The 23,007-nt window shown below is 42.2% G+C and overlaps 1 protein-coding gene across 1 annotated transcript in view; it reads right to left on the bottom strand.

Moving 5' to 3' along the window:
* Nucleotides 1-23,007, bottom strand: part of Fgd6 (FYVE, RhoGEF and PH domain containing 6) — a 177,529-nt gene that overhangs the window by 97,379 nt on the left and 57,143 nt on the right. Inside the window, exons 3-5 of the mRNA XM_045151507.1 lie at nucleotides 20,719-20,869; nucleotides 1,175-1,242; nucleotides 1,055-1,085 (exon numbers count right to left, since the gene is read on the bottom strand). Coding sequence (XP_045007442.1) covers nucleotides 1,055-1,085; nucleotides 1,175-1,242; nucleotides 20,719-20,869 — 250 coding nt within the window. The remainder of the gene's footprint in view (nucleotides 1-1,054; nucleotides 1,086-1,174; nucleotides 1,243-20,718; nucleotides 20,870-23,007) is intronic.

Consider the following 23,007-nt stretch of genomic DNA (forward strand, 5'->3'; position numbering starts at 1 on the left):
TGTACTAATATAATCATGAGCTAATGTGAGAAACTATTCATGGGGTCGTAGTTTCTCAAAACAAATTAACAATGTGAAAGAAAGTTTTAGAAAACTCCTAAAGCCAGAGATGGTTTTACTTAGAAATTAGGCCTCCCCATTTCCTCCTGGACCAAGCAGAATGCACAGTGAATCATAAATCAGCCATAAATGTAACTCAGCTTTCATGGTCATATGTGTTTCTTAAGAGGAAAAATGAAAATGATCATACTCTTGTAGAGACATCATGGTTGCACATTATGTGAACTTTCTTGGCAATAAAGGTTAATTTATGATGCTAATAATTACATCACCTTGGTAAATTTCACTTCAGTTTCTCTTTATTATTTGTTCTATTTTACTTCTTTCTTTTGTTAAGTCTCAATATCTTGCCAGAATATAATTGTAATAAAGTAACACTTTAAAAGCATATTAACTGTCAGTACATACTGAAACTTGTAACATCTTGTGAGTACAAAAGAATGCATAAGGGCTGGAGAGATGGCTTAGCGGTTAAGCGCTTGCCTGTGAAGCCTAAGGACCCTGGTTCAAGGCTCCATTCTCCAGGACCCACGTTAGCCAGATGCACAAGGGGGCGCATGCGTCTGGAGTTCGTTTGCAGTGGCTGGAGGCCCTGGCACGCCCATTCTCTCTCTCTCTCTCTCTCTCTGCCTGTTCCTCTCAAATAAATAAATAAAAATAAACAAAAAAATAAAAAAAAAACAAAAGAATGCATAAGAGAAATAAACGAGTATGTAGTCACACACATGACTTGTTTATGTTCAAACTGACAATATAAGACTGGAGATGTAGATGGAGTGGCTCTATTTTTCACATATCAGAAATTATCTGGATATATTTAGAAATACATGACATATAGGCATTTTGGAAAATGTCTATATATATAAATATAAAATATAACCAAGTGTTTGAAAGCATATGAATGTCAGTTAAATTAGTTATGCTAAACTTTGGAGTAGAAAAAGAACAGAAAGTGATAGTTGTAGACTTGAAGAAAATATTGGCAGATACTTACAATATGCAATAGTTTTAACACATCCACAAACCTGTAAAAAAACAGCAATGAAAACAATGTTTTAAATAAACCAACTGGAGGAAAAAAAATAGTGTTCTGAATTCTAAACTTAATACCTACACTTTCTCTGAGCTCGTGATCTCCTTGGCGATATGATGAACTTTGCTTTTCATTTCAGCATCTTCGTCCTGCAGAGAAGAGCACATTGAGAATGCCTGAACTCACAAACGGGTCACAGACATGAGCCATGAGCTTGCCAGACATGCATGTCAGCTCTATGTTTTGGTTTTATATTATTATTTTATTTATTTGCAAGGGGATACCACACACACACACACACAGATGTAGACAAAGAGTTAGAGACGAGAGGAGGTATGGGCACATCAGATGTACGTGTTTTGTGCATCTGGCTTCATGTGGGTATTGGGGAATTGAACCTGGGCTAACAGGCTTTGCAAGCAAGCATCTTTAACTACTGAGTCATCTATCCAGCTCATGATCTGTATGCTCCTTTTTTTTTTTTTTTTTTTGGTTTTTCAAGGTAGGGTCTCACTCTGGTTCAGGCTGACCTGGAATTCACTATGTAGTCTCAGGGTGGCCTCAAACTCTCAGCAATCCTCCTGCCTCTGCCTCCCGAGTGCTGGGATTAAAGGCGTGCACCACCACGCCTGGCTGTATGCTTCTTGTTAGTGCACAATTCATACTCTACAAAGTCTCAAAGACAAACAGAGAAATAGAAAAGAGATAAACTACATAGAGAAGTTTTTGAGAAAAATCAGGAATGGAATTGATGGATGGCTCTGGCTAATCGCAAAGCCCTGGTGAAGCTCAGCTATCACAGGTTGGAATGGGAAGTCTATATCCTGCAAGGGACGTTCCCTGTGGATATCACATGAAGGTGAGCATGGTGGTGGATGCCCTGTAATCCCAGCACTTGAAAGACTTAAAGTAGGAGGATGGAGTTCAAGGCCAACCTGCCCTAAATAGCAAGACCATGTCTCAAAAAAAAAAAAAAAAAGGCTGACTTTAGCAAGGCGTGGTGGTGCACACCTGTAGTCCCAGCATTCAAGAGGCTGAGGTAGGGTGGGAGAGGTTGCTTAGTGGTTAAGGTACTTGCCTGCAAAGCCAAAGGACCCAGGTTCAATTCCCCAAGACCCATGTAAGCCAGATGTACAAGGTGAGGCCTTGAACTTGGAGCAATCTTCCTACCTCAGCCTCCTGAGTGCTTGATTAAAGGAGTGTGCAACCATGACTGGCCTCCCAGTAAAATTTTATTTACTTCTTAATTTGAACATTAAACAGTAGCAGGATCAAAAAAATAAAAGTGCATGTTTAAAAACAAATGAAAAGAGCTTCACTACTCAGGTGAGATTGCTGTTTACAGTTAAACATGAAGACAGCTGCCTTTGGTTACAAAGGACTAGATAAACAGACTTCGTTTTTCTGTTTCTCTGAAAGATCTGAACACACAATTTTTCAGTGAGAGCAGAAAAAACAAAAGACAAAACAAAACAAGAAAGAAAATAGTAAGTGCCGGGTGGTGGTACACACCTTCAATCCCAGCACTCAGGAGGCCGAGGTAGGAAGAACGCTGTGAGTTCGAGGCCAGCCTGAGACTCCACAGTGAATTCCAGGTCAGCCTGGACTAGAGTGAGACCCTACCTTGACAAAAACAGTAAGGAGTATGTAAAACATTTAAAGATATTTCACCTAAGATGAAAGTAGCTTAGTGGTGGAGTACTTACTCAGCATACAGAGGACTTCAGATGTAATCCCCATAATTACATGCATCCACCAACAAAAGAATTACAATCGAGGGCCGTGAGATGGCTTAGTGGATAAAGTGCTTGCTGAGTAAGAGTGAGGACCTGAGTCCAAATCCCCAGAACCCACATAAAGCCAGCAACAGTAGTGCAAGCATCTATAATCCAAGTGCGTCCATGGCAAGGGGGAGGAGACAGGAGCATCACTGTGAAGCTTCCTAGCTAGCCAGCCTGGTGAGCAAATCGGTGAACAAGAGACGCTGACTCAAACAAGCTGAAAGGTGAGGACGAGCACCTGAAGCTGTCCCTTCACCTCCACATACGTGTCATGGCACATGTGTACCCACACTCATCCACATAGATGCACATGTGTACACACTAAAAATTAAAAAAAAATTAAAAAGAAGTTTCTGCTATGATTAAAAAGAAAATGTGGGGCTGGAGAAATGGCTTACCTGTTAAGGCATTTGCCTACAAAGCTGAAGGACCTGGGTTCAATTTCCTAGGACCCAGGTAAGCCAGATGCGCAAGGGGCACACGCACCTGGAGTTCGTTTGCAGTAGCTGGAGGTCCTGGCATGCTCATTCTCTCTCACTCTCTCTCTCTCCTGTTCTCTCTCAAAAAGTAAATATTTTTAGAGCTGGAGAGATGGCTTAGTGGATAAGCACTTGCCTGTGAAGTCTAAGGACCCAGGTTTGAGGCTCGATTCCCCAGGAACCAGAGGCACAGGGTAGTACATGCATCTGGAGTTCATCTGCAGTGGCTAGAAGCCCTGGTATGCCCATTCTCTCTCTCTCTCTCCCCTTCTTTCAAATAAATAAATAAACAAAATAAAAAATATTTTTTAAAAAGAAAATGTTCTGGGACTGGAGAGATGGTTCAGTAGTTAAAGGCACTTGCTTGCAAAGCCTAATATCCCAGGTTTGATGCCCTAGTGCCCAAGTAAAGCCAGATGCACCAAGTGCATGCATCTAGAGTTTGCAGTGGCAGGAAGCCCTGGCATGCCCATATATCTCTGCCCCCTCTTCTCTCTCTATGACGCTTTCTGTCTGTCTCTCTTAAATAAATAAATAAAATATTTTAAAACAAGAAAATATTCTGATGCTCCTGTAGAATAATCATTAAATATAGTTTTACAAATATTTTTTCTTTTAAGATTTCTTTATTCATTTACTTAAGAGAGACAGAAAGAGGCAGATGGAGAGAGAATGGGCGCTCAATGGTCTCCTGCCACTGCAAACAAACGCCAGACACATGCAGCTTCACAGGGGTACTTGGGGGCTTTCCCTGCCAGCATGGAGCTTCCCCTTGGGACTGTAAGCTTAAAAAAGAACTCTCCTGGGCTGGTGAAATGGCTTAGCAGCTAAGGCATTTGCCAGCAAAGTCAAAGGATCCCAGTTCAACTCTCCAGGACCCACGTGAACCAGATACACAAGGGGGTGCATGCATCATGAGTTCGTTTGCAATGGCTGAAGGCCCTGGTGTGCCCATTCTCTCTCCTTCTCTTTGCCTCTTTCTCTCTGTCTCTCTCTCCCACTCTCAAATAAATAAAATAAAAATAAAGTTAAAGAAAATACTTTCACCATGGGATATATTTTATAATCATGGAAAATGTTAATAAAAATTAAAAAAAAACAAAAAAAACATTAAACTTAAAAAAAAAAAAAGAAAATACTTTCATCAACTACTTTTGGTCGGGTGCTTTATCCCAGTAATGAGAAGGTAACTACAATACACTATGATAGTTCAGAATATAGTCTTAGTTCTTTATTATTTTATGTCTTGTGGTGTTGGAGATCAAGCCCTGGCCTTGGACCTCTAGGCAAGAGCTCTACAACGGAACAGCTAAACCCAAGCCCTTTTCTTACTTCTTTAATTAGAAAAAGTGATTTTTTTTTTTTTTTTTAGTAGCCTGGTCCCAGACTTTCAGTATCAGATATAAAAATGAATTCCAGAGTGGCTCAGCAGTAAAAGAAGCTTCTTTTTTTTTTTTAAGATTTTATTTATTTTTATTTATTACAGATAGAGGGAGCGAGAGAGAGAGAGAGAGAGATAGAAAGCGAGTGAAAATGGGCACACCAGGGCCTCTAGCCACTGCAAACGAACTCCAGACACATGCACCACCATTTGCATCTGGCTTAGTGGGACCTGGAGAATCGAACCGGGGTCCTTAGGCTTCACAGACGTGCACCTTAACCACCAAGCCATCTCTCCAGCCCTAAAGGTACTTCTTGTAAAGCCTGATGGCCTGGGTACAATTCCCCAGGACTCATGGAAAGCAAGATGCACAAAGTGACATTTGTTTGAAGTGGCAGGAGGCCCTGGCATTCCCATTATCAATCAAATAAGTAAATACTCAAAAAAAAAAAAATAATAATGCCTGGCATAGTGGTGCACACCTTTAATACCAGCACTTGGAGGGCAGAGATAAGAGGATTGCTGTGAGTTTGAGGCCAACCTGAGACTATGTAGTAAATTCCAGATAGTGAGATGCTTTCTCAACAAAATAAGGGCGGGAGAGATGGCTTAGCATTTAAGGCACTTGTCTGCAAAGCCTAATGACCCATATTCAGTTCCCCAGTGCCTACATAAAGCTAGATGCACAAGGTGACACATGCATCCAGAGTTCATTTGCAGAAGCTGGAGGCCCTAGCACGCCCATTCTCTCTGTCTATCTCTCTCTGCTTGCAAATAAATTAAAAAAATTGAATTAAAAGAAAAGGGCCAGGTATGGTGGTGCACGCCTGTAATCCTAGCACTTGGGAGGCAGAGGTAGGAGGATTGCCTTTAGTTCAAGGCTACCCTGAGACTACACAGTGAATTCCATGTCAGCTTGGGCTAGAGTGAGACCCTACCTTGAAAAACCAAAATAAATAAATAAATAATAAATTTAAAAAGAAAAGGTAAAAATGAAACATTAAAAAAAAAAAAAAACCACCAAAAGTGGGCTGGAGGGATGGCTTAGTAGTTAAGGCACTTGCCTACAAAGCCAAAGGACACAGGTCCAATTCCCCAAGACCCACGTAAGCCAGATGCACAATGTGGCGCATGTGTCTGGAGTTCATTTGCAGGGGCTGGAGGCCCTGGCATGCCCTCTCTCCCTCTCTCTCTCTTTCTGTCAAAGAAATTTAAAAAAAAAAAAAAATTAAATAAATAAATAAATAAAAGAAAATTTCCATTTAACAATGAATGCAACTTTCTGAAAAGTTCATTTTAGTAGTAAACTATGTTCCTCCTTACATGCTTTTGTGCACACACTAGTGCCCTTTAATTCATTTACTTAAAAGTATTGATAATATCCAAATGAGTAAGCTTAAAAAAAGATTCCTGGAGCTGGGAATGGTGGCGCATGTCCCTGAGACTACATAGTGGAATCCAGGTCAGCCTGAGCCAGGGTGAGACCTTATCTTGAAAAACCAAAAAAAAAAAAAAAAAAAAAAAAAAAAAAATTCTGAATGTTGTTTCATTTTTTAAAAACTTTTTGTTTTTTATTTATTTATTTGAGAGCAACAGAGAGTGAAAAAGGCAGATAGATAGATAGAGAATGGGCATGCCAAGGCCTCTAGCCACTGCAAAGGAATTCCAGACACATGCGCCCCTTGTGCATCTATCTGGCTAACGTGGGTCCTGGGGAATTGAGCCTCGAACCAGGGTCCTTAGGCTTAACAGGCAAGCGCTTAAACGCTAAGCCATCTCTCCAGCCCTATTGTTTCATTTTTGAAACAAGGCCTCACTATTATAGCCTAGGCTGGCTTCAACTCACAATCCTGCTTCTACCTCCTGCTGCTGGGATGACAGGTGTGTACCACCATGCCTGATCCTGAAGATTTTGAATATTTTATTTATTCATTTATTTTGGTTTTTCAAAGTAGGGTCTCACTCTAGCTCAGGCTGACCTGGAATTCACTATATAGTCGCAGGGTGGCCTTGAACTCACGGTGACCCTCCTACCTCTGCTGGGATTAAAGGCATGGGCCACCATGCCTGGCTATTTTATTTATTTATGACAGAGACACGGCAAGTGAGTGAGAGTGAAAGTGGGAGAGAGAATGGGCACCCCAGGGCCTCCAGCCACTGTCAACAAACTCCAGATGCATGCACAACCTTATGCAGCTGGCGTACATGGGTACTGGGGAATTGAACCTGGGTCCTTAGGCTTTGCAGGCAAGCACCTTAATACAAAGCCATCTCTCCAAACCCTGAAGGTTTTTAAAAATGTTTTAAAATAATTTTTGCTTGCTTGCTTGCTTGCTTCTTGCAGCACTGGGGATTGAACTCAGGGTCTTGCACATGCTAGGTAAGTACTATACTACTGGCCTACACGCCAGCCCTCAAACTTGGGATTTTTAAGAACTGTAGCCACTTCTATGCTCATAAATCAAAGATATAGGGGAGATCTTGATTTGTAGATTCATTTAAAAATATTTTACTAGCTGGGAGGCAGAGGTAGGAGGATTGCCATGAGTTCGAGACTCCATAGTGAATTCCAGGTCAGCCTGGGCTAGAGTGAGACCCTACCTTGAAAAACCAAAAAAAAAAAGAAAAAAAGAAAAAAAATTTACTTATGTTTTTCATTTGAGAGAGAGGGAGAAAGAGAATGGGCATGCCAGAGTTTCTAGCCACTGAGAACAAACTCCAGATACATGTGTCACTTTGTGCATCTGGCTTTATGAGGGCCCTGGGGAATCAAACCTGGGTCCTTAGGCTTTGCAAGCAAACACCTTAACCGTGAACCCATCTCTCTAGCCATGTAGATTCATTTTTTTTACTAAGGCCCACTTACAACAGGGAGGGAGGACTACTTGTTACAGGAGGTAAGGGGTACATGTAGCTCAGTGGATGAGCACTTGCCTAGCAAGTGTGATGCCCAGGGTTGGATCCCAAGCACTCTGTGCACATGCAGGCTCGTGCGCTTGCACACACACACACACGTGAAGAATTGGCAAGAGGAAGCAGATTTCTCAACATCTAGCCGAAAAATTATTGTATCATATACTATAGCTCTTTTCAACTTCCTACTAGTAGCCAATAGTCACTGCTAAACATACACCTAGTAAAACAACTCCCCTACCAAGATTAAGAAATCCAAACGTTCCGCAGTATTTGCATAACATATTTTTATGATGCACTCTGTTAAGTTTAATTTTAAAGTTCTCCTCCTCCAGAAGTAAGCACAAATTTTATTTGTTTTGCTTAAAAGTCAATATCTCTCATAACTCAGGCAGGCCTTGAAGGCTCAATCTACTTCCCAATGCTGGATTACAGGTGTGCACAACTATACCAGGCTTTAAGTACTGGTTTTGTGTATTCATCCTCTCTGTGTTTCTGACTTTATTACAAAAGAGTTTACACGCAATACCAAGATATCCTTCTACCAAAAATAAGAATTAAGTCTAGAATTAGCCTAACATGTTTTACATTGCTCTTTTTCCTTATATCTCAAATTCTGTTAATATATGAATTTGACTTCTAGCCACATAATTATTCCAGATTTCAAAAGAAGATTGTTGGAAAAATGAGACTAACAGATCACCTAAATTTTGTTCTGCTCAGCTCCATCCACTCACCTTTAAGTGTGCTTTTAAACCAGAAACAAGGCCCATGGCTAACATTGCTCAGGAACACAATCTGATCTTTGACCATGACTGTATACATGTTTGTATACACAACTACAATTGCTATGTTGAAATAAGTCCTCAGTAAAGCAATTCTTTTTAAATTACCATACATTTCTGTTTATCATCTGTAGCTATTTAGTGCTTATGAAATATAGTGTGAATTTTTTTTTTCCCCAAGGTAAGGTCTTACTCTAGCTCAGGCTAACCTGGAATTCACTATGTAGCCTCAGGGTGGCTTCAAACTCATGGTGATCCTCTTACCTCTGCCTCCCAAGTGCTGGCATTAAAGATGTGTGCCGCCATGCCCAGCAAGTATGTGAATTTTTTTTAAATTTTTTATTTATTTATTTGAGAGCTACAGACACAGAGAGAAAGACAGATAGAGGAAGAGAGAGAGAATGGGCACGCCAGGGCTTCCAGCCTCTGCAAACGAACTCCAGACACGTGCGCCCCCTTGTGCATCTGGCTAATGTGGGACCTGGGGAACCGAGCCTCGAACCGGGGTCCTTCGGCTTCACAGGCAAGCGCTTAACTGCTAAGCCATCTCTCCAGCCCAAGTATGTGAATTTTTAAAATTAGAAATTCATTATGAGGCTGAGAGGGTAGCTCAGCGCTACTCTTCATGTGGACTGTCCCTATCCAAAGTGACCAAAAGTAAAAAAAAGTCTGCTTTATTCCCCCATGGATTAACAAACTGACACCCTACCTGGTATAGTAGGGTATAAGAAATGCAGGAAAGAGAGGGTCATTGAGTTGCAATGCAGTTTTGTGTTCTGGAAGTGGCCATGGACAGTGTGAAGCAGATTTGCTGGTTGCCTGCATGGAGACCCGATGGAGCCATGAGGATGGACTGTGGGGTTGCAGTGGAGACCCAGTGGAGATGCCAGGACCATGAGAAGGCTGCTAAGGAAAGCTGCCAGGCCCGATGAAGTTTTCCTGGACTGTGAGTAGCCAAGCTGGAGGGGCGAAATTGGAACTCCAGAGACTTATTGTTGGTTAGAATTAGCAAATTTAGAGATTTGTCACTGACTAGAGTTGTTGGACTTGGACCTAGAGTTTGATGTTTGCCCTGGTTGTTTTAAATCTTGTATTGGCTGAATATCTCTTTGCTATGCCCAGTGCCATTTTTTGCAATGTGAGTGTTTATTCTGTGCCATTATAGCATTTGGGGTGGATTTTTTTTTTTTTTGTATTATGGATCAATTAAATGACCTTGGATTATGGGCATATTTGAATATCATTAGGATTGACAAAAAATATGGGAACTTTTAAAGTTGTACTGAATGCATTGTATTTTAAATTATGTATGGTTATCAGTTTATGGGGGCCAGGGGCAGAATGTGGTGGTTTGATTCAGGTGTCCCCTATAAACTTAGGTGTTTGAATGCTATGTTCCTAGCTGATGGAGATTTGGGAATTAATATCTCCTGGAGGCAGTGTATTGTTGGAGGTGGGCTTATTGGTTTCCCCATGCCAGTGTTTGGCACACTCTCCTGTTCCTGTTCCTGTTGTCCACCTGATGTTGGCCAGGGGGTGATGTCCACCCTCTGCTCATGCCATCATTTTCCCCTGCTATCATAGAGCGTCCCCTTGAGTCTGTAAGCCAAACTAAACATTTTTTCCCCCAAAGCTGCTCTTGGTTGGGTGATTTCTGCCAGCAATGCAAACCTGGTTGCAACAGTGAATTATTAGGAAAATGCAAATCAAAACCACAAACACATATGGCTTCACACCAGAGACTGGCTATAATGAGAGGAAGGAAAAAGGAAAGAAACAGAGGAAAGCTCTAGCAGGCCATGCTTACTTTTTTGCCTTTGAAGTTGAGGAAAATGCAGAGCTAAATAAAGGGTCATTATTTTAAAAATAATCAATAGATTACAATCATTCTCCAAGTAGATAAAAGGCAAAAATAACACTAAAGTTCAATATTATCTCTAACTGGTAGGAACAGTGGCTGATTCTGAGCCTGTCAAACAATGATGGGAAAACACATCGTACTAAAACCTCGGGAGGCTCTATTTTGGCATCTTAGCATCTCAGTTAATGAAATTCCTCACATAAGTTATATCACATTTCAAAGCAGATTGCCTGTTAAGAAACAGCGTCTCCCTAGTGTGCTCTGCTGTGGAAGTTGAGCCACAATCAAATGAAAATAGTTTGTCTAGGTCATAAAATAAGTCAAACAAATTCCAAAGCACCACCTTTGATCTAAAATCCAGTTTTATGCTCTGATCTCTTAATAATAGTCCATCTTTGTAAATTCTTAAATGTGTTCTCTTTTCATATCTGTTTACTACAAGTAATATTCAATGAAATTTATTCATTACTTTCAATGCAATTATTAAAAGGTATCTTCTATCATACTTTAGAGTTTTAATCAAAAAAAAAAAAAAAAGGAGCTGAGACATGGCTTAGCGGTTAAGGCTCTTGCAATCATTCTTGCTGGCAAAGCCAAAAGACCCAGGTTCGATTCTGAGTACTCACACAAAACCAGATACACAAGGTGGTGCATGCATCTGGAGTTGGTTTGTAGTGGCTGGAGGCTCTGGCATACCCATTCTCTCTATCTGACTCTATCTTTTTCTCTTTCTCTTAAATAAATAAATAAAATATTAAAAAAAAAAAACACGGGACTAGAGAGATGGCTTAGTGGTTAAAGGTTCTTGCTTGCAAAGCCTGACAGCCTGGGTTCTATCCCCTAATACACACATAAAGCCAGATGTACAAAGTGATGAAAGCATCTGGAGTTCCTTTGCAGAGGCAAGTGGCCATTCCCCCTCCTCTCTCCTTGCAATTAAATAAATATATTTAGCCAGGTGTGGTGGTATATACCTTTAATCCTGGGAAGGCAGAGGGACTGCCACCCTGGCTGATCCTGTTTGCTTTCTGAGACAGGGTTTCGCTATATAGTCTAAACTGACCTTAAACAGCACCTTCCTGAATTAGTCTCCAGAATATGGGGTTACAGGTGACTACCACAATGCAAGGCAGGAATAACTTTTTGAATTCCTGACCACTTCTCCTTCACAAAACACAATTAAGCGAGGTGGGGGGGGGATATTCCTCCTCTTACTGAGCTGTCTACTTCCACAAGAAAATGTCATTGGCATCTAGACACACATCTGAGATGTGCCCATTATATGCCTATTACAGATGGTACTTGGAATAGACTGAATTGTATCCCTTCATCTCCTCCGGGATAAACAGGGTCCTAATCTTTGGGATGTCAGAACTGATGGTGTTTGGAAATAGGACGATTGTAAATCAAGTCATAGTAGAGTCCAATAGGAGCCAACTCCTTCTGAGAAGCTCAGACACAGGCACATGAATGGGCAGCACCAAGGATGATTCAGAGAAGGAACTGCCAGGGCTGCAGGAAAAGGAATTCCAAGAATGGAGAGCAAACCACAAGAGACTAGGAAAAGACAAAGAAAGCGCCTCCCCTGACAGTTTTAGATAAAGTATGGCCCAGATCACATCTTGATTTCTGCTGGTTGGCCTTCAGAACTGTGAGATAATAAATTTGTCGTTTTAAGCCACATGGTTTGTGTCACTTTATTAAAAGTAGACAGGACAGGGCTAGAGGGATGGCTTAATAGTTGAGGTATTTGCCTGCAAAGCCAAAGGGCCCAGGTTTGATTCCCCAGGACCCACATTAGCCAGATGCACAAGAGGGCACATGTGTGTGGAGTTCATTTGCAATGGCTGGAGGCCCTGGCGCGGCCATTCATTCTCTTTCTCTGTCAAATACATAAATATATAAATAAAATAAAATATTAAAAGTAGGCAGGGCAACCTAGCATATTATGCAATCATAGAAGTAACCTAGGCTGGATATGGTGGCACACACTTTTAATCCCAGCTGAGTTGGGAGAATTGCTGAGTTCCAGGCCAGTCTGGGATTGCAGAGTGAATTCCAGGTTACCCTGGGCTAGAAGGAGACCCTACCTCAAGAATGAATAAGTAAATAAATAAATAAATGTAACTTCTTTAAAAACAAATGGTTTCATACTGTTTAGAATAATGTGTCAAGTATGCAGTTTATTTGTATGTAAAGTACTATTGTGTTTTAGTGGACAGTTTTGAAAGTTGGTATCCTAAGACCCAGGTTTCAATCTTAGCTCTGCAATTAGCTGTATGACCTTGGAAAAGTATTTATTTATTTATTTATTTGAGGACAGACACAGAGAGAAAGACAGATAGAGGGAGAGAGAGAATGGGCGTGCCAGGGCTTCCAGCCTCTGCAAACAAACTCCAGACGCGTGCACCCCCTTGTGCATCTGGCTAACGTGGGACCTGGAGAATCGAGCCTCGAACCGGGGTCCTTAGGCTTCACAGGCAAGCGCTTAACCGCTAAGCCATCTCTCCAGCCCGGAAAAGTAATTTTTAAAAATCATATGGGGGCTGGAGAGATGGGTCAGTGGTTAAGGTGTTTGCCTGCAAAGACTAACAACCTGGGTTCGATTCCCCAGTACCCACATAAAGGTGGCGCATGTGTCTGGTGTTTGTTTGCAGTGGCTAAAGGCCCTATTGCACCCATTCTCTCTCTGTGTCTCTCTGTCTGCATCTTTCTCTTGCAAATAAAATAAAACAAAATAAATTTAAAAAAATATTTGAAGTCACTTTGGCCAGGCATGGTGACTCATGCCTTTAATCTGAGTACTTGGGAAGCTGAGGTAGGAGGCCAGCCTGAGTTGTGAGTTCCAGGTCAGCCTGAGTTAGAGTGAAACTTTACCTCGCAAAAAAAAAAAAAAAAGAAAGAAAGAAAGAAAGAAGCCAGGCGTGGTGGTGCACGCCTTTAATCCCAGCACTCGGGAGGCAGAAGTAGGAGGATCGCCATGAGTTCAAGGCCACCCTGAGACTACATAGTTAATTCCAGGTCAGCCTGGACCAGAGTGAGACCCTACCTCGAAATACCAAAAAAGAAAGAGAGAAAGAAAGAAAGAAAGAAAGAAAAAAGGAAGGAAGGAAGGAAAAGGAAAGGAAAGGAAAGGAAAGAAGAGAAAAGAAAAGAAAAGAAAAGAAAAGAAAAGAAAAGAAAAGAAAAGAAAAGAAAAGAAAAGAAAAGAAAAGAAAGGAAAGGAACAAGAGACTACTGCACTACAATTCCTCCCCCACCTTTTTTTTTTTTTTCAAGGTAGGGTCTCACTCTGGTCCAGGCTGACCTGGAATTAACTCTGTAGTCTCAGGGTGGCCTTGAACTTGCAGCGATCCTCCTACCTCTGCCTCCCGAGTGCTGGGATTAAAGGCGTGCGCCACCATGCCCGGCCCTTTTTTTTTTTTTTTTTAATAACGGATGGGAAAACCAAAGCAAAGAGAAATTAAGTTTTTCAAAATCACAAAGCTGTTAAGTGATGGGAACCCAAACATCCTGCCTCCAAAGACGGTTCTTACCACTATGAAAGAAAATTACTTAAGAGAAAAGCACTCACTAGGCTATGCTTAAAAGAATTAACTATCTAGAAAGACAGAATTAAGAATCCTACCATTGCTGCTGTTGTCTTAGATGAAGAGAAAGAGAGTAAGTTCAACAGTGGGGCTAAGAATCTAACAGAGGTATATTATTATTGATACTGGTACTGGGAAGAAAATGCTATATGATAGCACATGCCTTTAATTCCAGCACTCAGGAGGCCAAGGTAGGAGGATCCATGGGAGTTTAAGGCCAGTCTGAGACTGCATAGTGGTTTCCAGATGAGCCTGGGCTAGCTAGAGTGAGACCCTACCTCAAAAAAAGAAAAAACGAATGGGCTGGAGAGATGGCTCATTGCTTCCAAAGCCTGACATCTCAGGCTATATCCCCCAATACCCACACAAAGCCAGATGCACAAAGCGGTTGCATTCATATGAAGTTTGCTGGCAATGGCTAGAGGCCCTGATGTGCCCATTCTCTCCCTCTGCCTTACCCTCTCCCTCCCATCTCCTTGCAAATAAATAAATAAATAAATAAATATTTTTTTTAATCTCTCTCTCTCTCTCTCTCTTTTTTTTTTTTTTAACTTATTTGAGAAAGAGAGAGGGCCTCTAGCCACTGCAAATGAACTCCAGACACATGTACCACTTTGTGCATATGGCTTATGTGGGTACTAAAGAATCAAAACTGGGTCCTTAAGCTTTGCAGACAAATGCCTTAACCACTAAGCCATCTCTCCAGCCCTAAATATTATTTTTATTTATTTATTTATTTGAGAGGGAGAGAGAGAAAGAGAGAGAGAGAGACAGAGACAGAGAGAAAAAAAAATGGGTGCATCAGGTCCTCTAGCCATTGCAAATGAACTCCAGACACACACACCACCTTGTGCATCTGGCTTTACATGGGTACTGGGGAATGGAACCTGGGTCCTTTGGCTTTGCAGGCAAATGCCTTAAGTACTAAAACATCTCTCCAACCCTCCCCCCCCCTTTTTTTTTTTTTGCTTTTCTGAGGTAGGGTCTCACTCCATCTCAGGCTGACCTGGAATTCACTCTGTATTCTCAGGGTGGCCTCAAACTCACGGCAGTCCTCCTACTGAGTGTTGGGATTAAAGATGTACACCACCACACCCGGCCCCCTAAATATTTTTTAAAAAGAACCATTTGTCAGGAATATCTCAATGTAGCACAATTAAAGACATACAACAATGAAGTAAACGTAGGAAGGGAAAGGCAATGCAGACGCAAATATAAAGGAAGGAACCTCGAGAGTCTCCACTGACCACAGCACGGATGCGTCAGCCAGTGTCAGAACTGCGGGTCGGGAAAGGCTCCGCACACACGGTCAGGGACTCGTCTTTCCTTTGCAATCAACAAGGGTCACCAACAGAATGTGGAAATTAGTTTTGCTCATCACTTCAAGCATTGGGGGGTAGAGGGAAGGCAATGGAAAGAAAAGTTTCAGAAACAGACCAAAATAACAGTACTAATTAGAAGAGAACAAACGTGGGTCACTGATCAAAAGTAAAGGTTGGTTTAATCATGGCCCTTAGACAAGACCGTATGAATACTCTTTCTCAACATTTTCCAAGCTTCAGCTCTCTCCATTCATTGGAATTCTGCTCCAATATCGCTTTCTCAGAGGCTTTCATCCAAAGCAACCACCCCGGTTTCTAGCACATGACTGTTTTGTTCCCTTCACAGCTCTGAAACACTAAGGCTCTTCCTGTTTATGCATTGATGATCCCTCCCTCTTGCCCCATTAGGCTGTCGGAACCAAAATGGCACAAACCTCAAGCACTGCTTGCTTCTGGTACCATTGATAGCTGGGACATGGTGGGTATTCTATGCATCTATAGAATCTATGTCCACGAAGCAACATGGAAAAAGAGCTTTAAAACTAGAGCATGGACCTTTAATCCCAGCACTCGGGAGGCAGAGGAAGGAGGATCGCCGTGAGTTCAAGGCCACCCTGAGACTACATAGTGAGTTCCAGGTCAGCCTGGGCTACAGTGAGATCCTACCTCGAAAAAACAAAAACAAAAACAACAACAACAACAACAAAAACTAGAGCACGGAAGATCTTAATCATGCAGGGGCTTAGGAGGTGGCTCAGTGGAAAAGCGCTCAGCATGCCAGGTGTGAGGAGGACCTGAGTTTGTGTCATCAGCACCCACACAAATGCTGCCCCAAGTGCTACGGAATGGTGTAATCTGAGTGCCTGGGAGACAGAGACGGGGACCCTGGAGCAAGCTGGCTAGCTAGGCTACGCAAACCAGCAAGCTCTGGATCAAGTGAGAGCAGAGAGGGATCAAGGAAGACACCTGACATCAACCAAGGTCTTTCCTACACATGCAAGCACATACATGTGCCCACACACCCACACATGCGTGCATGCAAACACATGCTAACACACACCTTAACACATTCCTTAACAAATAAGCTTGCAGACTGCTGCTGCTACAATGCGCTGTAAATTTTTTTTAAAATTATTTATTTATTTGAGAGCGACAGACACAGAGAGAAAGACAGATAGAGGGAGAGAGAGAGAATGGGCGCGCCAGGGCTTCCAGGCTCTGCAAACGAACTCCAGACGCGTGCGCCCCCTTGTGCATCTGGCTAACGTGGGACCTGGGGAACCGAGCCTCGAACCGGGGTCCTTAGGCTTCACAGGCAAGTGCTTAACCACTAAGCCATCTCTCCAGCCCCGCTGTAAATTTCGCTCGGTAGCCCCAGTCTGACCTTGAACTCTCAACAGTCCTCTACCTGCCCACATAAAATTTAGGGGTGACTCCCATGATCAGATTCTCTGTCACACAGAAAGAAATGAAATGAACCTCAATCTCTCCTTCCCTTTCTTCCTCTGCATTCTGTAGCGTACAATGGCTCAGAACTATTATATAGCCTAAGCTGGCCTCAAATTCATGGCAATCCTCTGCCTCAGCTTTTCAAGTGCTGGAATTACAGATGTGTGCTACCACATCCAGCTCAGAAATCAAGCCTCTTAGCAAACACACACACACACACACACACACACACACACACACACACACACACATCAGTGAGCTCACACTGCACTGAGAAGTGTTCCAAGGTTTTCCATGAGTAAAATCCATTTAATCCTCACAAGTTCATACATAAAGCTCTATTTTCACTTACAAAGTGGCACTCTTTAAACCAAAGTGGTTAGGTAGCCTCAGGTTGTACAAATCACAGCTGGTAGAGGTAGGAGTGAAATTTAGAAAACTGCATTTGTATCATTCACTTAAGTAAAGTAAAAATGTTAACCCAGAAGCATAATGTAATGGCAAATTATGACAAATAGTTAAGTGACATGGATTTTTTTTAATCCATGGCTTAACATGCTCTGAAGATTCTTTTAAATTCTATCTTTAACAATCCAACACAGTGTGGGGACATGGTTGCTATTCTCATGAAATGACATATAAATATTGATGCCAAACTAGAAGGAGCATAATGAATTACCCCATAATACATTCACTTGGACAATCTTCCTGTCTGCTCAAATATTTTTTAATTTTTAAAAATATTTTAATATTTACCTATTTAATATTTCATTATTTATTTATTTGGAAGAGAGCATGTGTGTGTATGTGTGTGAATAGGTGCTTCTGGGCCTCCAGCCACTGCAAGCAAATTCCAGATGCATGTGCCCCCCTGTGTATCTGGTTTACGTGGATCCTGGAGAACTGAAACAGGATCCTTTGGCTTTGCAGGCAAACACCTTAACCACTAAGCCACCTCTCCAGCCCTATTTTTTTAAATTAAAAAATATATATTTTATTTTCATTTATTTGAGAGAGAGGGGAAGAGAGACAAATAGAAAGAGAGAATGGGGCCAGGGCCTCCAGCCACTGGAAACATACTCCAGATGCATGTGCCACCTTGTGCATCTGCCTTTATGTGGGTCCTGGGGAATTGAACCTGGGTTCTTTGGCTTTGTAGTCAAGTGTCTTAACTGCTAACCCATCTCTCCAGCTCTCAAATAAAATTTTAAAACAAATTGAAGTCAGTGGACATTAGTGAAAACAATTATAAACTAAAATTGAGCCCTAGGGGTGTAACATTTTGCTGTTGTCTGGCTAAATGTATATACTATGCTGATCAAACTACCCAGTAAGCACTTCTCTTAATGTTTATACCCTTATATTAATGATACTCTCACTTTTGATAGAGAATCTTCTCTTTTCAGATGGCAGTGACCTTGGGATGACTCAGAAGGCACCATGCTGCTGGGAAGAAGTGGCAGGAGTGCTCAGCACTGCAATATCTCTATCACACCTTCCAAGGCTCAGGGTCTATTGCGGAAGAGGTGGCGGAAAGAATGTAAGAGCTAAAGGAAGGGTAGAACTTCTTACAACGTGCTCCCGCCAGAAACAAAATGGCCTGGATATCCATGACCTCACAGTGTTTAGTACCTACACAAGACCATCATAAGAGGAGGAAAAAATGACATCAAAATAAAAGAGATTCTGACTGAGAGGGGGAGGAGATATGATGGAGGAGAATGAAGTTTCAAAGGGGAAAGTGAGGGGAGTGAGGGCATTACCATGGGATATTTTTTATAATCATGGAAGTCGTTAATTAAAAAAAATTGAAAAGAAAAAAAAAAGTCAGTGGACATTAGTGAAAATAATTTCTCAAAAATTGCTACATCTTGGAAGATGTGGCAGAAAGAATGTAAGAAGATAGGAAGATAGGATTAAATGTTATAGAATGCTGTCTTCTGGGCATGACATGGCCTCTGCATTCCTGAACTCAATGCACATACAAGTTATTTACACAAGACATGGATAGAGGAGGGGTTCATGAGGCCCCATCCTTCCCTGAAGATTTATAGGTAGTCAATGGTTTCTAGGGAAGGGAAAGGCACTTTAAAAATATATTTTTTTAGGAGATATAAAGGAAAGAGAAAGGAAGGGAGGAGAGTACTTAATAGGTTGGTATTGTATATATATATAAGCACAATGATTGAGATGGGGAGGTAATATGATGTAGAATGGAATTTCAAAGGGGAAAGTGCGGGGGAGGGGGGGAAGGGAGGGTATGACCATGGGATATTTTTTATAATCATGGAAAATGTTAATAAAAATTGTGAAAAGAAAAAAAATATTTTTATTTTATTTATTTATTTGAGAGAGAGAGAGAGAGAGAGAATGGGCACATGAGGGCCTCCTGTCACTGCAAACTGCAGATGCATGCACTACTTTGTGCATCTGGCTTTATGTGCGTACTGGGTATTTGAGCCTTAGTCATTAGGCTTTGCAGGCAAGTACCTTAACTGCTGATCCATCTCTCCAGCCCCTTTTTTTTCTTTTTAACATTTTCAGCTGGTATAATGCATAGCAAGGAGAGACTAAAACAATGCAAACTCAACCACAATCAAACAAATATCAAACTTCTGCAGTTCAAGTTCAATATAACCAGAGACTGACAATCTCTAGATTTTCCAATTCTGCCCTTCCAGCTGGGCAGAGTAGCCAGGAAACCCTTCCATTCTAGGCCAACAGTGCACTCTATGGTAGCCCTTGCATAGTTCTGGTATCTTTTTTTGTTTTTTGTGGGGTTGGGGAGAGTTAAAGGTAGGCTCTGACTCTAGCCTAGGCTGACCTGGAATTCACTATGTAGTCTCAGGATGGCCCCAAACTCACAGTGATCCACCTATCTCAGCCTCCTGAGCGCTGGGACTAAAGGCGTGCACACCACGCCTGGCAAAAGGCATTTTCCTCAGGGCTGTAGTCACTGGTAAGTTACCCATGTTTCTGTAAATAACCCCTCAACCACTCTCCTGTAAGAAACCCTAATTAAGCTCACTGCCACACACAAACACGGGAGTAAGTGCAAAGTAGAAGAAAGAGGCTGAGATGGAAAATGGTTAAAAGCACTTGCTTGCAAAGCCTGCTAGCCCACCTTTCATTCCCCAGTACCGAAAGTGGCACATGCATCTGGAGTTCCTTTGCAGTGACCAGAGGCTCTAAGGTACCCATTATCTTCTTTTCTTTTCCCCGAATATATAATTTTTATTTTCAAATAAATAATTTTTAAAAAAGTAAAAGCAGGAGTAGTTGTAAGGGGACTCAACAGTGTGGGAGGCTGACAAGAGAGGGAGCCCCCCCCAAGACCTGCACAGTAGCATGCTCATGAACATTCTGAAGCAAAGGACAGTCTGAGCCATCGAAACAGAAGGACGAATTGGAAGGAGGAGGGTGCTGAACAGAATGACAGTGGAAGAGCGGGATAAAAATGGGTAACAGGGAGGAAATCCAATCAAATCACAGAATATGTTCACATATGAAATGCTTATTTTAAAATGTCTTAAAATACATTATACACATGTACAAACTCATTAATATGAATAATTAATACATTGGTAAAAATCACTAAATAATCAATAAATAGGGCTGGAGAGATGGCTCAGAGGTTAAGGCGCTTGCTGGCAAAGCCAAAGGACCCAGGCTTGATTCCCCAGGACCCATGTAAGACAGATGCACAAGGTGGCGCATGCGTATGGAGTTTGTTTGCAGCAGCTGGAAGCCCTGGTGCACCCATTCTCTCTCTCTCTCAAATAATTAAATAAAAATATTTTTTTTCTTTTTAAATAAAAATAGTTTAAAAATCACTACATAATCCCTAGATGGTATGTTCTTGGAATCACAATAACTCTTTAGATGCTATCTTACAGCAGGAATTAAATGTAAATTGGAGCAATGTTCTGTGACTTAAGGAAATGCGCCAGTTTTTGTTCTGTTTTATTTTATGTTTTTGCCTATACCGCTGATGAATATTATTCCTACACACGGTGGCAAGCCAAAGGACACCAAAGCAGAACTAATGAATCACTAAAACCTACCTGTCTGTCCTCCAGCAGGTCAGGATCGCCTTTACTGGACCCCGAGCTGATGTCGTCTTCATCGGAACTGTTGATAACTTCCTCCTCATCAGAGGGCAGGTCGCCAAGACCAAGGTCGAGATCATCCTGTCCTTCCTGGGATGCTCCAGAACTGCTCCAATTAAAACATATCATTAGTCCCCTTCAAAACCAGGAAGTGCTAGCAAAACCCAACCGAAGTTGACCACCGTTTACAGTGCAAGCCAATGGGCCTAAGTGACGCAGAGGAGCGAAACCAGCCTTTCTCAACTGTCAAAACTCCAAATCCATTTTGCTGAAAATTTGATTTTAAAGCCAGGTGTGGTAGTATACACCTTTAATCCCATCATTTGGGAAGCAGAGGCAGAAGGATCACTGCAAGTTCCAGGCCACCCTGAGACTGCAGAGTGAATTCCAGGTCAGCCTGGGCTAGAGTAAGACCCTACCTCGAAAAACCAAAATAAATAAATAAATAAAATAATTAATTAAAAACATTTAACTTTAATGCCAACTTAGCATTATATTGGTGATAGGGAGGTAGGTGGGAAGCAAGGGTACCAGCTTCCTCCACCCTAAGCTTCCATATGTCTTTTTTTTAGACCATCTCTCTCTACTCCTGGTATAAACCAAGAAGCCTTGTAGGGAGTGATAATAAAGAGGATCACAATCAACGGTGCATACGTGACAGTGCACTAGGGTCCACCCGCTTGGTTGTCACTGCTGTGCATGTGCATTGCACAATTTGGGAAGGACAAAAGGGGTGGGCTCCATCCCCTCGCAGAATCACAAACCCTAAGGGGACAGACAAGGCATTTTTTTTGGGGGGGGGTTCGAGGTAGGGTCTCACTCTAGTCCAGGCTGACCTGGAATTCACTATGTACTCTCAGGGTGGCCTTGAACTCACAACGATCCTTCTACCTCTGCCTCCCGAGTGCTGGGATTAAAGGCATGCGCCACCACGCCCAGCTCAGACAAGGCATTCTTATATACACACACCCTTGCGATTCTGACCCCAGTTTTTGTCTGCAAACCATGGTTCCAGGGCATTTACCAACCCCAATGCCAGCCTGACGTCATTAAGGTTTTCCAGTTGGTACTCAGACAGATATAATGAACCACTGTCGCAATCCATCCTGTAAGGGGAATTCCGTGGGAAAATTCCCTGGAAGATCATGGAAGTCCTTTCAACATTGGTTGTAAAGACTCAGGAGCAAAGTTATCTTTTTAGAAACTGATTTTCTGAAATGAGGCTGGGTATAATCCCAGCATTGGGGAGGCTGAGGCTGAGGCTAAGGCTAAAGGACAGCTGTAAGTTTGAGGCTAGCCTGAGCTACAGTGTGAGACTCTGTCAAGAAAGAAAAAAAAGGGCTGGAGAGTTGGCTTAGCAGTTAAGGTGCCTGCCTGAGAAGCTTAAGGACTCATGTTTGACTCCCCAGGTCCCATGAAAGCCAGACGCACAAGGTGATACAAATGCAAGGTCACACATGCGCACAAGGCAGACCACGCATCTGGAGTTTGACTGCAGCAACTGGAGGCCCTGGCATGCCAATTCTCTCTCTCTTTCGTAAAAAAAAAAAAAAAGAAAGAAAGAAAGAAAAGGAAAGGAAAGGAAAGAAAGAGAGAGAGAAGGGCTAGGGAGATGGCTCAGTCAGCAAAGGTCCTGTCACACAAGCGTGAGGAGCTCAGCTCAGATTCCCATCATCCATGTAAATGCCCACTAACCCCAGCATAGGGGAGAGAGGGGAGGAGATAGGAGAATCCTTAGGGCCTACTGGCTAGCTAGACTAGTTGATACAACAAGCTCTATGTTCAAGCGAGAGACCCTGTGTCAAAGACCAAGGTGGAGAGCTACTAAGGAAGACACCTGACTTCAACAACTATCTCCCGTGCACCCAGAACACCTATGCATATGCATATAAACATATGCACACATCACACATGTGCACATACACCACACAGAAAGAGTGAGAGAAGGAGAGGGAGGGAGGAAAAGAAATGACTTTTCTGGCTGGGCACAGTGGCATACACCTTTAATCCCAGCACTTGGGAGGCAGAGGTAGGAGGATCACCATGAGTTCGAGGTCACCCTGAAGACTACACTGTGAATTCCAGGTCAGCCTGGAGAGATGGCTTAGTGGTTAAGGCACTTGCCTGTGAAGCCAAAGGACCTTGGTTCAATTCCCCAGGACTCACGTTAGCCAGATGCACAAGGTGGCGCATGCATCTGGAATTCGTTTGCAGTGGCTGGAAGCCCTGGTGTGCCCATTCTCT

This window comes from Jaculus jaculus, chromosome 6, assembly GCF_020740685.1.
Source record: "Jaculus jaculus isolate mJacJac1 chromosome 6, mJacJac1.mat.Y.cur, whole genome shotgun sequence".
NCBI lineage: Eukaryota > Metazoa > Chordata > Mammalia > Rodentia > Dipodidae > Jaculus > Jaculus jaculus.